General features: G+C 47.7%; 1 protein-coding gene across 8 annotated transcripts; it reads right to left on the reverse strand.

The window, feature by feature from the left end:
* Positions 1 to 318: 318 nt before the first annotated feature.
* TUBD1 (tubulin delta 1) lies at positions 319 to 13,735 on the reverse strand. 8 transcript variants are annotated; one of them, XR_010081071.1, is made up of 10 exons: positions 12,952 to 13,351; positions 12,353 to 12,547; positions 11,917 to 12,064; positions 11,552 to 11,768; positions 10,819 to 11,050; positions 10,005 to 10,169; positions 9,230 to 9,358; positions 8,572 to 8,755; positions 7,419 to 8,482; positions 319 to 7,344 (listed from the first exon to the last, which is right to left on the reverse strand). XR_010081071.1 is itself a non-coding variant. In XM_063402821.1 (10 exons), the coding sequence occupies exons 3-10, from the start codon at positions 12,522 to 12,524 to the stop codon at positions 8,380 to 8,382; spliced, it is 1,350 nt and encodes a 449-aa protein (XP_063258891.1). In that variant the 5' UTR covers positions 12,525 to 12,547; positions 12,952 to 13,092; positions 13,652 to 13,692; the 3' UTR covers positions 319 to 8,379. The 8 variants fall into 8 exon arrangements, 7 of the variants coding, with proteins under 7 accessions (XP_063258891.1, XP_063258890.1, XP_063258892.1 ...); XM_063402821.1 differs by adding an exon at positions 13,652 to 13,692 and having other exon boundaries at positions 319 to 8,482; positions 12,952 to 13,092; XM_063402820.1 differs by lacking the exon at positions 12,952 to 13,351 and adding an exon at positions 13,652 to 13,735 and having other exon boundaries at positions 319 to 8,482.
* Positions 13,736 to 13,741: the final 6 nt, after the last annotated feature.

Genomic DNA, 13,741 nt, shown 5'->3' on the forward strand with positions numbered 1-13,741 from the left:
GGATCTCATGGCAACAACAGTCGGTAGGCTGTCTGACATTTTGGTATCTCTCATCTGACATCATCCATCCCCAGCTGCTTCCATGGAGCAGCAGCAGCACATCCTGTGTGTGGCTGGGCTGGCAGTGAGCTCCGAGTGCAGAACAAAGGCCCTGTGCAGCTCCCCTGGGCGGGGCTGAGGTTTGTACCCCTTCTCTTGGCTCCTCTTGGCTCCTCTTGGCTTCTCTTGGCTTCTCTTGGCTTCTCTTGGCTCCTCTTGGCTCCTCTTGGCTCCTCTTGGCTCCTCTTGGCTCTCCTGAGGCAGTGCTGGGAATGCCTGGGAGGATCTGCATGGGCTGCTCCAGCAGATTCACTTCAGTGTCTGAAATCCCAGCTCGGGAGTTTAAAGCTCCAAGATGGTTCAGCTGCTCCTGGGGTTTTAAAAGGTGAACAGTATTTACTAAATCTTACCATTTTTTTGGCCTGAGTATGGCCTTTGACAGTAATGTCACAAAGAACTTGTTCTGGTACAGTCCCAAACCCCACAGCTCTGTTTGGAACTTCAGCTTTTCAGCCTGCAGCCCCTCAGTGCTGCACTTTGTCAGGGATCTCCTCAGAGTTCAGTTTCCCTGTCAGTGACAGCCCTTGGCTGCTCTCCCCACTTGTCCCCAAATCTGTCACCTGAGGGACACAGGTATTTATTAACCTCTCACCCTTCTGGAGGGGATAGCATTGATACCATGCTGGGGTCCCTGGGGTCCCTCAGGTTGGAATCAGGACACTGCAACAAGAACTAAAAGAGAAAAAATCCCTTTTTCCTAAAGCTTGAGCCCATAAACTGCACATTTCTAAATGCTTTAAAATTCTGCCTCTTGCCTGCTGGAAAACCAGAAGGAAAACTGAAAGCTTTCTCCCACTTTTGGTTCAGTATGTTTACATATATGTAGTGTGAAATATATATATATATATTGTTCTTGTGTTTCCATGTGTCCATTCCAATTAGCTCTGCTGTTATTTTGAAGCTTTCTAACACTATTTAAAGAAGAAAGTGATCATTCTGCCTGGGAGATAAGACTTGGTAAAAGGTAAAAAAACCCTAATAACAGAAACAAAAGTGACACAAACCTGATGAGATTTGCAATGGATAGTCTTATGTTTGCTTAAATAAACAAAGAAATAACGTTTCCCAGTGTTTATTTCAGCTGGATTGTTTCCATTCTCCGTATTGAACTCTCTTGGTAACACTGTGACATTTACTGTCCCAGACATTCTCCGGTGTGAGCACAGAAGATAATTCAGCAGTTGCATTTTGTGCCTTCAGAGAAAGATTCAGCCTTTAGCATTGACCTGAAAACGTGGATTTTGTTCCTTTAACCCAAAGTTTCCTATTGTTGCCCATATCTTCATTACACATTGGAAGCAGTCAGTCAGTTCTGTGTGTTAGGACAAATCCAAAGGGAGCTCTTGCAAGAGTAACAATCTTGGCACAAATCGTTATTTTTAGGGATCCCTAACTCCTGTTTCTTGTGGTTAGACACTAAATAAAGTATCTTGCTTTCTTTTTCTGGGAATGACTGAAAATCACACAGAACTATCAGTCCTGTAGGAACAACTGATGACTTTAATGTGACAGATTTTGTTTTTTAGTCTCTTATTTGTGAAACAAGGTGATGTAGGGCTGCAGCTCCTCCTCCTCTGGTTCTCTGAGGGCACTGGGAGGTGGCAGTGCCCCTCTGCTGGCAGCACCCCGTGCCCCAGCGGCCTGGAATTGTTGGTGTCAGCAGAGCTCAGGTCACAGCGAGCCAGGTCAGGTCAAACTGCCCAGTTCCAGCTCATCCATCAGAGGGGGAAGGAAAGCTGCTGCCCCCTGTCCTGGGCTTCCTCCCCTCCGTGCCAGCCTCACGCTGTGTCTCTGTTCCAGCAGCTCCCCCACAACTCCCCCAGCTGCCTGTTCCTGCTAAAGGACACTTGTCACTAACACTTGACAGTGGCTTGGTGCTGTTCCAGAAAGTCCTTCCCTGCTGTGCCTTGGGGCTTCATTATTTCATTTGTTAGAATCAGCCTCCCTCTCGCTGCAGGCACTGCTAAGTGCAGGCAAAACCCTCTGGATGTTTCCCTGATTATCAAGCAGAAATATAAATATTAGTGAACAAAACTGATGGCAGGTGAAAAGAAAATTCTGTGGGGGTTGGGTGTGTTCTTTGGAGGTGAAAATAATCCGTCTTCTTTAAAACAGAAAAATAAAAGATACTTTGTAATCAGCAGTTAAAAGGCTGAGTGTAGATATAGATAAGGTAATCAGAATTACTCTTGTGAGATTTAAAGTTCTGCACTTTTTTGCTGTAGAGTTGGTTGGGGGTTTTTTTGAGAAGATGAAACAGCAGTAAGAAAACAGCAAGAACTTCACCCAGCTCTCTCCAGACTGCAGCAGCTGCTGGAGTGTGGGAGTGGAGGGGATCGTGCTGGGCAGGTGAGGGGTCCGTGCTGATCCCTGGCAGAGGGGACTGGAGCAATCCCTGTCCCTGTGAAACCTCGGGTGTGTTCAGACACGAGGGGAAAATCTGCATTCGCTCTTGCAGAGTCATTTTGAGAAGGACGATGCTGAAAAGCTCTCTGAGCCCGCTGTGACTGCTAATTCAAGTGCCTAATGGAGGGCATGAAGCACTGGCATGAATTTCTTCACACATTTCATTGTTTGTTGATGCATCCACTTCATGAAAGGCAGCAGAACGTTGTTCTGGCAGAGGGAGAGGCTGAATAACCCGGGTCAGTTGTCACACAAGGGGAAGGAGCTCAAACAAACTCTCCGCTGCTATGTCATCTCCCAGAAAATGGGAAAAGGCCTGCAATCAGCGACTGCTTGAAATGTGTTAAGAATTCAGGAAAAAAACCTGGTATTTTGGTCAAAAAAGGTGATTACTGTGAGTGAAGAGGCTGTTTAGGCCACTCAGCCCATTCACTGCTGGTGGTGTCGAGGTGTAGATGTGAACCTGTGGGATGGGCCCAGCCTGGGTTTAGTTTGCTTTGGCACTGCCCTTTGTTGTGCTGAGGAGGTTTTATTAATTTATTATTATTATCATCCCCGGAACGAGTCAAAGAGCGGGGACTCCATTAGCGTTAAACCAAAGGTCACCTTTCTCTGGAGCTCGTTTGAGGAGCTTTGTGGCACCTCCCGTGCTGCAGGGCCGTCGCTCCCGGGGCATTGCTGGGGTGTTCCAGCAGCTCCCCGGGGCTGCCCGGGCATGGCCCTGAGGAACCCGGGGAGGAGGAGGGGTCAGCTCGGGGTGTTGTTCCTGCGCTGGTAACAGCCACACCCCGCTGGTGACTCCGGTATCGCCTGTAAGGAATCCTTAGGAGAGCCAGCGCATTTCCCAAAGCTTCTGGAACCCACGGGAAATGAGCTTGTGGTGCCTCTGCTTGTGTCAGGAAAGAACCTGGCAGTTCTCTTGCAGGAGCTGCTGCTGATTAAAACATCAATACCTTTGAGGGACTGTGGCTTTCCTCAGAAAGTTTATTAGGATTTTTCCATCCTTTGATGGGAAAACACAGATTTCCTGCGCTCAGCATTTCTTTGTCTCAGAGAGAAAACACACATTCAGATTTACAACATCTCACCATGGTCACAAAACCTCTCTGGGCTGGTCGGAAACCTCACCGCTCTCGGTGCCTGGTTTGCTGCAGCTGTTTTCTGGAGAGCTCTTAATATTTAGGATATTTTCATAACAACACATTTCATTTCTCGGATTCCTGGATCTGTAGGTCTCTCCTCAGCCCAGCTGACCTCTTGTGACACCGGCAGTGCATTCCTGGGTGTTGTGTAAGGCTCGAGGTGGGGAGCAGCAAGGAAGAAACTTCTAAGATGCCTGAAGCCGGAATTTATGGATGCCAAAAACATTTTCAAAGCAAGATTTTGCTGCTGCGAGTGGTGATTTTAATTCTGTTGCCTCCTTTAACTTCTGTCCAAAGTGTGTCTCCCACTTCTGTGTGTGGCAAACCCCAGAGCAGCCAGGTGTGTGTGGGGGAAGTGAGGCAATCTCCAACACATTCCAGTTGTGACTGATCCGGTTCAGTGGAGAAGGAGCGGTTGAAATGTTGTTTGGCAGAGCCTGAGAGCCCTTGCTTGAAACTGTCACTGCTGTCCCCTCCCTCGGGCTTGGAGCCCTCCCTGCCCTCCATGTGGAGCCATTTTTGGCCAAGTTCAAGTCTGTTCCTGCAGTTTTGTTCAGCTTGCACAGGACCCCACGTGCTGAGGTTTCCTTCCTCGTGTCTCTGAAGGGTGAGCTCTCCTTTCACAGCACACGTCAGGTTTGTGTCTGGTTTTTGTGTGCAAATGCTGGGTTTGAGGGGAGGCCTGACTAAATCTTGATAAGAGGAAAATACCGTGACACACTGAGCTGGGGGGGAATGGAAGCTTTCTCCTTGTGAGCAGAGTATTTAAGTGGATTTTTGGTCTTTCATTGCCAAATGTATGATTTTGACTGTTTTATCAGTTGCATTTGGTTCCTTCACCAAAATTCAGCCTATAAAGGAAAGGTTCACAACTTCGAATCACTCCATAAACACAATTGCTGACAAACACAGCTAACACAGGCTGGAGTTGCCCAGAGTGGGTGGGGAGGAAACTTCCCAGCGTTTTCTTTGCAAGTGGCAGAAGGACAGGCCAGGCCAGCAGCAGGCGCTTCCATGGAAAGATGGATCCTGGAAGTGAGGATCGTTCCAGGCCATGTGGAAAGCAGAGCTCTGAGTTGGTGCCCAGCTCTCACCACCCTCACTGAGGAGGTTCCAGGAGCAGCCACAGCTCCTCTCCCCAGCCAGGCCAGGCAGGGTTTGATTCCTTCAGCCTGTGGGATGAGGCCGTTTCCATCTGGCTCCGTGGGCTCTGCTCTGAATGATCCAGCCCATCCTGGACACTGCTGGGCACCAGTTCAGATCCAGTCCTGCCATCTGCCCACAGCTACACCACTCTCAGGCAACTCAAGTGGATTTTTGTGAGCCTTAAATAAACATGACATTGGCCATGTAACCAAATATGTACAATAATCATTTTTGTACCCATTTCAGTGCAAATCCAACACGGGGCTCGTCTGTCCTCACATACAATCAGTGAAACAAAAGCTCAAGCAATGGTTGTCTGTCTTTTTTTGTTTGTTTGTTTAACCAGTGGCTTATTTTAATTTCTCCACTTAGTGCTTTTACTTTTAAAATAGGAATTTTGGCCTAGAAAACACCATGAGTTTACTAATTATTCTATTATAGTGTAACATTTGGGATTTTTAAGTTTGGTTTTAAGACAAGAAGGTTTCTGGCACCTAATTCACACAGGTAAGTGTGACTCTCAGGAGTCACGGTTTGATACCTCTCAGGCTTGTATGAACATGGGGTCAAAATTTACATTTCTTCCATGATCTTTATCATGGAGCACCTTTACTCTAAAAATTGCCTTTATTTCCTAACAAGCAGCTTCTCCAATCTCTTCTCCGGGGCCGTTTCCAGCCGTTCCCTGTGGCTGCAGGAATTTGTTGCACTCCTGGGAAGGGTTAACGGGGCCGAGCCCTGCCCCGGGCGGGCAGGGGAAGCGGCTCTGCCTGCGGGACGGGATTCGCACAATGCGGGCGCGGGAGGGACCATTGTGAGCCCCGGCTGGGCTGAAAGAGCCGGAAAGGCTCCGTGGATCAGGCTCAGGATTATCAGCTCCATTTCCAGGCCCTTCAAAGCCGCGGAGTGTCCGGGCTGTGCCTCTGCAGCGTGGGCAGAGGCTGGAGCAGGAAGCTCCGGGGGAATTCGCTGCCTCGGAAAAGCTCTGTCTGCGCTGCCCTTGAGGGAGGGCAGCAGCTCAGTTCCTTTTGGAAGTTTTTTTGTGCTATATCGGACCCGTGAATCACTTTCCTGATTCCTCTCGTGCAGGTTTTAAAGTGGTGTCCAGCAAAAAGCAGATTTCTCTCAAGTACACTCAGTCCTGCTTCCTTCTGGATGTTTGGGCTCTCATTTAATAATATTTATCCATACTAAATTTATTAGCAAAGGCAGAAAGAAATGAATTATTAATTCAAAGCCCTTTTGTACCTTAGTGTTTCTCAGTAGTGTTTGAACTGGTAATTTGAATATAATTTCCTCTTTTCATGTATTAAATCATGGTTGTTGTGGGAACCACAGATTTTTTCTGTTACATATTTCCATCCTTCCTGTGCTCAGTCCAGCCTTAAAAACACCACTATCTATTTATGCCCAAATAAATAAATTGTATCTGTAACTACATAGCCAAACACTCACTGTGTTTAAAACATTTTAGGTTATTACAGGTTATTTTTTATGTTGGTGGGTTTATTTATTTTGCTTTGTGAGTTTTTTGGGGGGGTAGGGTTTGTTTTGGGTTTTTTTTGTGGTCAAGTAAATATTCTCCTACTCATGAAATGTCTGCTGTAGTTGGAGTTGTTGAGCTGCACCTGTCCATTCCAACAAACAATGGTGAGATTTGGAGCATTGTTCTGGGCTTGGGGACATCCTGTGGGGACTCTGCCTACAACAGGCAAGGTCAAGGCCACTCATTCTGCTGTTCCTGTCCCTGAGCCATTGGCTTGTGCTGACCCTTGATCTACCTCTTTAATTGCAATTGTTAATGAAATGAAACCCTTCCTCCAGGCTCTATTTACATAATTAATTTTATCGATTTCATAGAGAATTACTCCTCCACATTTTAATGTAATTGGAGGTGATGACTATTTGATAATGGCTGTTCACTTCCTGTTGCTTTGACCCTCTCCACATCCTGGGGAAAAAATAAAGGAATCCCATCATAGATCAAAAAAATGAAGGCTCAGTTTGGGAAAGGGTGTGAGAATTTCAGGACTGAAAAACATTCACAGGAAGAAGCTCAGAGATGCCTAAAACAATTCCTGTCAGCCCCTGCTCCAGAGCAGGAAGGGATTATAACAGCTAAAATTCTAATTTTTGCTTTGGGGTTAGACTTCTTACCTTTGTGCTGTGTTTCCTGACGTGGCACAAATTCTGCCATCAAACAAACAAAAAAGACCAAATATCCTGCTCCATTAGCCTGAAGTGCCATAAATAAATAATAATTATGGGTCTGTATCATTCATAGGTGCACTAAGCACCTGCTGTGTTTGCTTCATTTTCTCACAATTGAATACAGAGAGATAACACGAGGTTATTTCTGCAATAAAGTCAGTTATTGCTCCAGCACTGCAATGACCCATTGCTCTCTTCCTTGTTTTTTCTTACCTGTCCTTAGCCTTTTGAAAAACTCTTTTACCTGGTGAAGTGAGAAGGAAAAGAACTCCTGGGACATGGCCATTTTTCCATGGAGTTTCCTATTCTCATTCCTGACACTGGAAGTTCTGTTTGGGATCTGTTGAGAACACCGGGGGATTTATTTCTGTGTTGCTGAACATGCTGTGCCTGTTGGAGGAGGGAGAAGCTCACCGTGGTCTCCTTTCCTGACCCTTTGTTCCTGGAAGTGCCTGTGCTGTTTGTCTGAACTCCTTGTGCAATCCTTCCTGCAGCTTTTGCTGTGAAAATACCCAAATTGGACAATGGTTCAAAGTGGCAGAGACACAGCAGAAAATCCCTTCTGAGCAGAGCAGCCCCAGCTCTGAGCTGCCACCTTTTGAATGAAATGCACTAAAACCTAAGGGAGCACTGTGAAATTTGTCCTTGACACTGATTTAACTCTTAATTTTTGGCCTGTGGGATTATTTCTGTGGGAGAACAGTGTGACATAGGGGGGGAATGCAAGAATTCCCAAAGCTCTCCCTGCCAGTAATGAAAAGCTAAAGGTGGCAGAAGAGAGCTCAGTGTCACAAGGTCATCTTTAATTTTACTGTACTCTTTTATTTTATTTTAATTTAGTGGGAGCTTTCCCAAGTCCTTCAATCCCTCCTCCTGCCAGGAGGGAGCTTCAGCTGCCCAGGGCACCACCTTGTGGTCGTGGTAAAATTCGTGCAAAAAAGAGCCAAGTCCTTAAATTGACTTAATTATAGGAAATTATAAAATGTATTGTACTTATTATATCAAATGATAAGTTCTTACATCTGCAGTCTACCACCCATCCTCATTGCATATATGTTTAAATAATTAACAAGTTAATTAACTTATAATTTGGAGAAAAACAGGAGTTGTAGTTTTGCTTAGTGAAATGTCAGAAAAGGATACAGCAAATGTATTGAAAAATAGTTATTTATTAGATATATTAAATAAGAATAACATGAAAATATGAATATATTCAGTTCAGATTTAGTTCTTGCTATTCAAACACACCCAGACACTCTGCTCCTAAAGACTGAGAAATAACTCCAGTACAATAATTTACATACTTCAGGGAGTTGATGGAAGGATTTCCAGTGTGGAAAATCTCTATTTCAGGCCATTTTAACAAAGAAATCAATCACAGATTGGTGTAACTGGAGATAACTTGTTCCAGGGTTGTGAAGCAGTCCAGGAAATCTTCCTCTTGGATTCCAAACTTGGTGTACTGGTGAAGGTAAGCTCTGTGTGTCAAAGGAGGGGGCAGACATTAGAAATCAGTGAGGATATTTGTAATTATTAGTGAAGTACCAGCATAATTATTGTCACTTACTTGGAAGCAAACATATTCCAAGCTTTTGCTACGATTCTGTCAAGAGGTTTCAGCAGGAACTGGCTGTTGCTGACCAGAGCAGCAGACTTCTCATACTTGTTAAATGCTCTGGGTGTTTTCCATGCATTAAAAGCATCCTGAGGGTTTAGCCACGACGTGTACAAGGAGGGATCTTGGAAACTTCCTGTGGCAGAAACAGGACAGCCCTTTGCACAAAACCCACTCTTGATCCCTGCGTGGCCCAATCGATGCTGTGAAATCAGTTCAGGCTGCAAAAATATCTGCAGAGTGGGCAGCCTGCTGAAAATACAACTTTAAACAGATTATTCTCTAGATTATCTAGGACACCGGTGTGGATACTTCAGCTGCCAGCAATGCTCATCTCTGCAGAAACAGCTAAATGTATTTTCAGATATTTTATATTATAGCAAAGAATTCCAGATCTACAGACCTGAGTCTCTTCTTGAAGTGCTTCAGGAAACTCAGAATTAAAATACAACAATTAGACAATGTGGCCTTGGACAGTAAAATGTTTCTAGAGGGAATATCAACCTTGGGAGCCACATGTGTGGTCTTGGGATGTTTCCATTGCATCAGACCTGGCTGCAAAGACAGCAGGGAGATGTGGAACCCCCTGAGCTGTGCTGCTCCCTCTTACCCACATCCACGCTGTGCACATCTTTTCCTCTCAGGATAACCAGGTTGGCAATGGAAGTGTTGAAGTGCAGGGGTTTGTTTGTGGAGGTGGAGGAGCCTGGCTGTGGGGGTCGTACCTGCCAATCAATACCTTTGGGATTTGGGAAAAAGGACAGAAATACAAGTTAATGTTCTGTGAGGGTGCAGATGGGAAATATCCCCGTGCCCCAGACCACACTGGAGTTTGTAGCTGCTGCACATGAATGAAGCAGCAATCACACAACTCCCAGAGAAATCCACTGCTAATCCAGCAGGATTTGCCTGGCAGTCCCTCTGCCAGAGGAAATGGATCCCTGTTTCTATACTTAGCAAGCCTCCAGCCCATTCCCTGCATAACTGGGAGCTGGAACTGAATTCTCCGTGTAAATTACATGGGAGAGCTGAGCCTGATTTTTATGGGTAGAAGGTGTAAAAAGAAAAAGCAGAGCTCACCATCCAAGGAATGTTCCAAACAAGTTATGTAAATTAGGTGCACAGCCACAAACTGTCAGTCTGGTTTGTGTCTTTTCAATAGTTATAATTAACTGAGATGTCTGGAAGCAGAGCAGGAGCAATCTGGGAGCTGCTGTGGCAGCTGAGGGAATGGTGAAAGGAGCAGTTGGTTTTGTGGGGGCAAATTCCTGCTGAGGGCAGCAGCTCCTGCCCAAACTGTGAGCCCCACAGAACATCCAGCTTTATTCCATCTGCACCAATGAGTGTTTAAGGAGACTGCAGGTGGGTGCCTGGTGTTTCCTTACCCTCCTCCATGTGAGCATTAGCAATGAGGATCTGCCTGAGGTGTTTGAGGAGGCCGGGCCAGCTGAAGGCGCTGTAGGGCAGGGAGCTCTCGGGCATCTGGGGGACGTTGCGCAGCCCCAGCATCCTGAACTCGGGATGGGGCACCAGCGGCTCCAGCAGATCTCCTGCAAGGAGAAACCACAGCTGCTCATGGCACAGGGCAGCTCAGATGGGAGAAGAGTTGTTCAAGAGGTGATGGAGAGAAGTGTTCAGAGATTTAGCAATTTCAAAGCTGTGCAAACTTGCTGTGTGTTACTGAGTTCTATACAGGGTGAAAGCAGCTTTTATTTTACAGTTTAGATCAAAATCCCAAGGACTCTGCACTCCAGATCTGGAAGTTTAATTTATAAACAATATGGGCAACCTTCTCTAATTCTTTCAGTCTGTTGCATGTTGCTACCCAGTTGTTTGCTCACCTCTTCTGCCCCAGCAAAACTCAAAACTCTCAGTTTGTTTGAGTCCATACAAACTTCTAAAATGTGAAACTCAGTCCAAAATTACTGCCCTGTGCAAATTTCCTCTGAAATGTAAACAGGCACAAGGGTGCTGGTGATCACTTGAAAAAGGAGAAGAAAAGATTCTTTTGGTAAAGAATGAAACCAGAAGTCGGGGGATCTATTTTTGACTCTGCTCCAACATCGGGATCAAACTTCTAAATCAGTCTGTTCCTCTCCCAAAACTTGGGATGTATCCAAACCCTCGAGCAAGGAGCCTGGAGAACTCAATCCCCCCTGAAGTGACTCCAGAAAGGTGTGTGGGTGTTGGGGTTGGTACCTAAGGGGTTCCTGCTGTAGCCTGGGCCCCCTCCTGCAGTGTGAGTGGGCTGGAAGACGCTGCCCAGCTGGTGAGCAATGACTTGGTTGACATCCCTGAAGGAAATCTGTTTGATGTTCATCAGCTGGGCACAGATCTTGTGGATGGCATCGTTCTCGTGGACAAGAAGGGCATCTGCTGAGTGGTACAGATGTGACAGAGTCAGAACAGAGTTGTAGTTTTGAACAATGACCTGGAAGCAAACAAAAAAACCACACACATGGAAAAGTCAAACAACTTAATCTCTTTTTAGTTTATAATCCTCTGGCTCCTGCTGTTTCCTCAGTTATGATTTAGGAAGGGATTCATTTTCTTTGCCAGAGTGCAGAATGAGGTCAGGAGCTCAGAGCTTTTTTATGGAAAAGAGGGCAAGACCTGTGAAAATCAGGCTATCCATACAAACACCTGGAACCAGATCTACCTGGGAACTGAGATAAGGGCATATCAGGAGATTCCTAGTTATATAACAGAGCTTCTTGTGAACCTGCATCACTTCAGCACTTGATTTATCAAGATTTTTAGGTGAGAATTCTTTAGCTGTGATGCTGAGTCACTTGAACTTTTTCAGTGTAAAATGTACCCATTTTCTAGTTTATTTCTCTTGTGGATATTTTGTTTAGCAGTAACCAGTGATTATAACTTATAAATTCTCTATAAACTGTTATTATTTATTAGAAGGCAATATGACATTCACCTCCCCAGTGCCATAGGGCCAGATGACGTGGTTGAGCAGGAAGGAGGTTGGAAAAGCATCTCTGAGGCTCTGGGTCACAAACGCTCCCAGGCCTGAGCCCGTGCCCCCGGCCACGCTCATGACTGTGAAAAACCCCCCGAGCCGGTCGCACTTCTCTGCTTCTCTCTGCACCAGCTCCATGATGGCTTCTTTGTGTCTGGGGCCGTGAACGGAGTAACTGTGGGATAACAGGACACGGCAAAGCAGAAAGGTGAAGTTATTCATAAAGCAGATGTTACTGTAACTCCCACAGTGCTGTATTAGCGCTCCTAGGGAGCGTGAGCAGCTCACCAGAACTCCCTGGGGGAAGCCTGAGCTGTTCCTACCCGTTGGCCCAGTTGTTCCCAGATCCCTGCTTCTGGCAGAAGTGTGAGTGGCTGCTGTACTTCCAGTGGCCAGAGCTGGCAGCCGTGGCTAAGGTCTGGCTGATCACCTTGGGCTCCATGTCAACGAGCACGGCCCGGGCAACAGGAACTGCACGGGAGGGAAAACAAAACCGGGAATTTGTGCCAATTATTCAGGTGGGATGGATGGGCTTGGATGGATGCAAGGACCCAAGGTGATTCCTCCCACCCACTCCAGCCAAACTATTAATGGGACAGTACAGAAAGGAGCTGGCCATGCCCTGATTTCTGCTGGACCATTTATTGTGCCAAAACCAAACGTGAACTCCAGAGAGTCTTTCATGAAATAAACCATCTGATGTTTCTGTGTGCTGCAATCAGACCCTGAGAGGGGAAAAAAAGCCCTTTAAAGCTGTACCTCCAGATTCCTCCTCACTGAAGAAGCGTTCCTTGCAGCAATCCTGGTAGGATTCATTCTCCTTCTTGGAACAGAGCCCGTGGGTGCCACGGATGTCACTGCAGAGAGCACTGAACAGCTCGTGCCCAATCTGGTTCCCACACTGCCCAAGCTGCACCGTGACAATTGACATCCTTATTCACTCGGAATTTAAGCCTAAAAAAGAAAATTATTTGTTTTCTCTCTTTTGCTTGGTAAAGCAGGATGGAAACAGGTAATTATAACTCAAGAGTTACAGGACTAGGATGCAACATTGGGAATCTTAAGCCAGTTCAAAAATGTAGCTGTTTCCAGTTGTGAACTGCACCAGGCCTGATGCCAGGGCCTGCTGAGGTGACAAAAGGATTCCCAGGAGAATTCCACCACACAGAGCAAAGTGTTTGACTCCATCCTGGTATATTTTGACATTTTTCCCCACTCAGCATTTGACAGCAGCTCTGCTTTCTCACTTTTCTATTCTTTCACAGAAACAAGGTCAATTTTTTTAAACCCTCTTAGTTATTCCGGGCTGCTGTTCCTCGCTCCCATCCCATCCCAGCCGTGCCGCAGGGCTCCTGTACCAGCATTTCTTGGATGGCTGCCCGTGCCTGTAGCGCGTTCTGCAGGCAGGTACGAGCTCATTGCCATTCCCGGCCTGATTCCAGCGCTGCCGCCAGCCCGCGTCGGGCCAGGCCGGCTGTCACTAGGAGACCGAGTCACTCCTCACGCAGAAAATACAGAAATGTGTGAATTATTGGTAGGAAAGGCTCACGTCCAAAGTGCACGGCACCGACCCTCCCGTGCCCGATTCTCTCCGCGGGGAGCCCCACTCGGGTCCGGCGGTCACAGAACCCGCTCAGGGTCAATCTCCCCCTCACGGAACACCGCGATGTTCCCTCAGTCCCGAGCCCCGTCCCCGAGCCTTTCTCCTCAGCAGCCCGTCCTGGCATCTCGAGCTCGCTCTGGGTCCCGGTCCCGGCGGCCCCTCAGGGCTCACCTCGGCCCCGCTTCCCCGGCGGCCCCTCAGGGCTCACCTCGGCCCCGCTTCCCCGGCGGCCCCTCAGGGCTCACCTCGGCCCCGCTTCCCCGGCGGCCCCTCAGGGCTCCCCTCAGGGCTCACCTCGGCCCCGCTTCCCCGGCGGCCCCTCAGGGCTCACCTCGGCCCCGCTTCCCCGGCGGCCCCTCAGGGCTCACCTCGGCCCCGCTTCCCCGGCGGCCCCTCAGGGCTCCCCTCAGGGCTCCCCTCGGCCGCGCTTCCCCCGGCGGCCCCTCAGGAATCACCTCGGCCCCGCTTTCCCCGTCGCCTTCGAACGGCCCGCGCGGCGCAGGCGCAGAGCGCTCCGGGCGGGCGGGCAGGGCGCTCCCGCCCGC

This window comes from Prinia subflava, chromosome 8, assembly GCF_021018805.1.
Source record: "Prinia subflava isolate CZ2003 ecotype Zambia chromosome 8, Cam_Psub_1.2, whole genome shotgun sequence".
Classification (NCBI taxonomy): domain Eukaryota; kingdom Metazoa; phylum Chordata; class Aves; order Passeriformes; family Cisticolidae; genus Prinia; species Prinia subflava.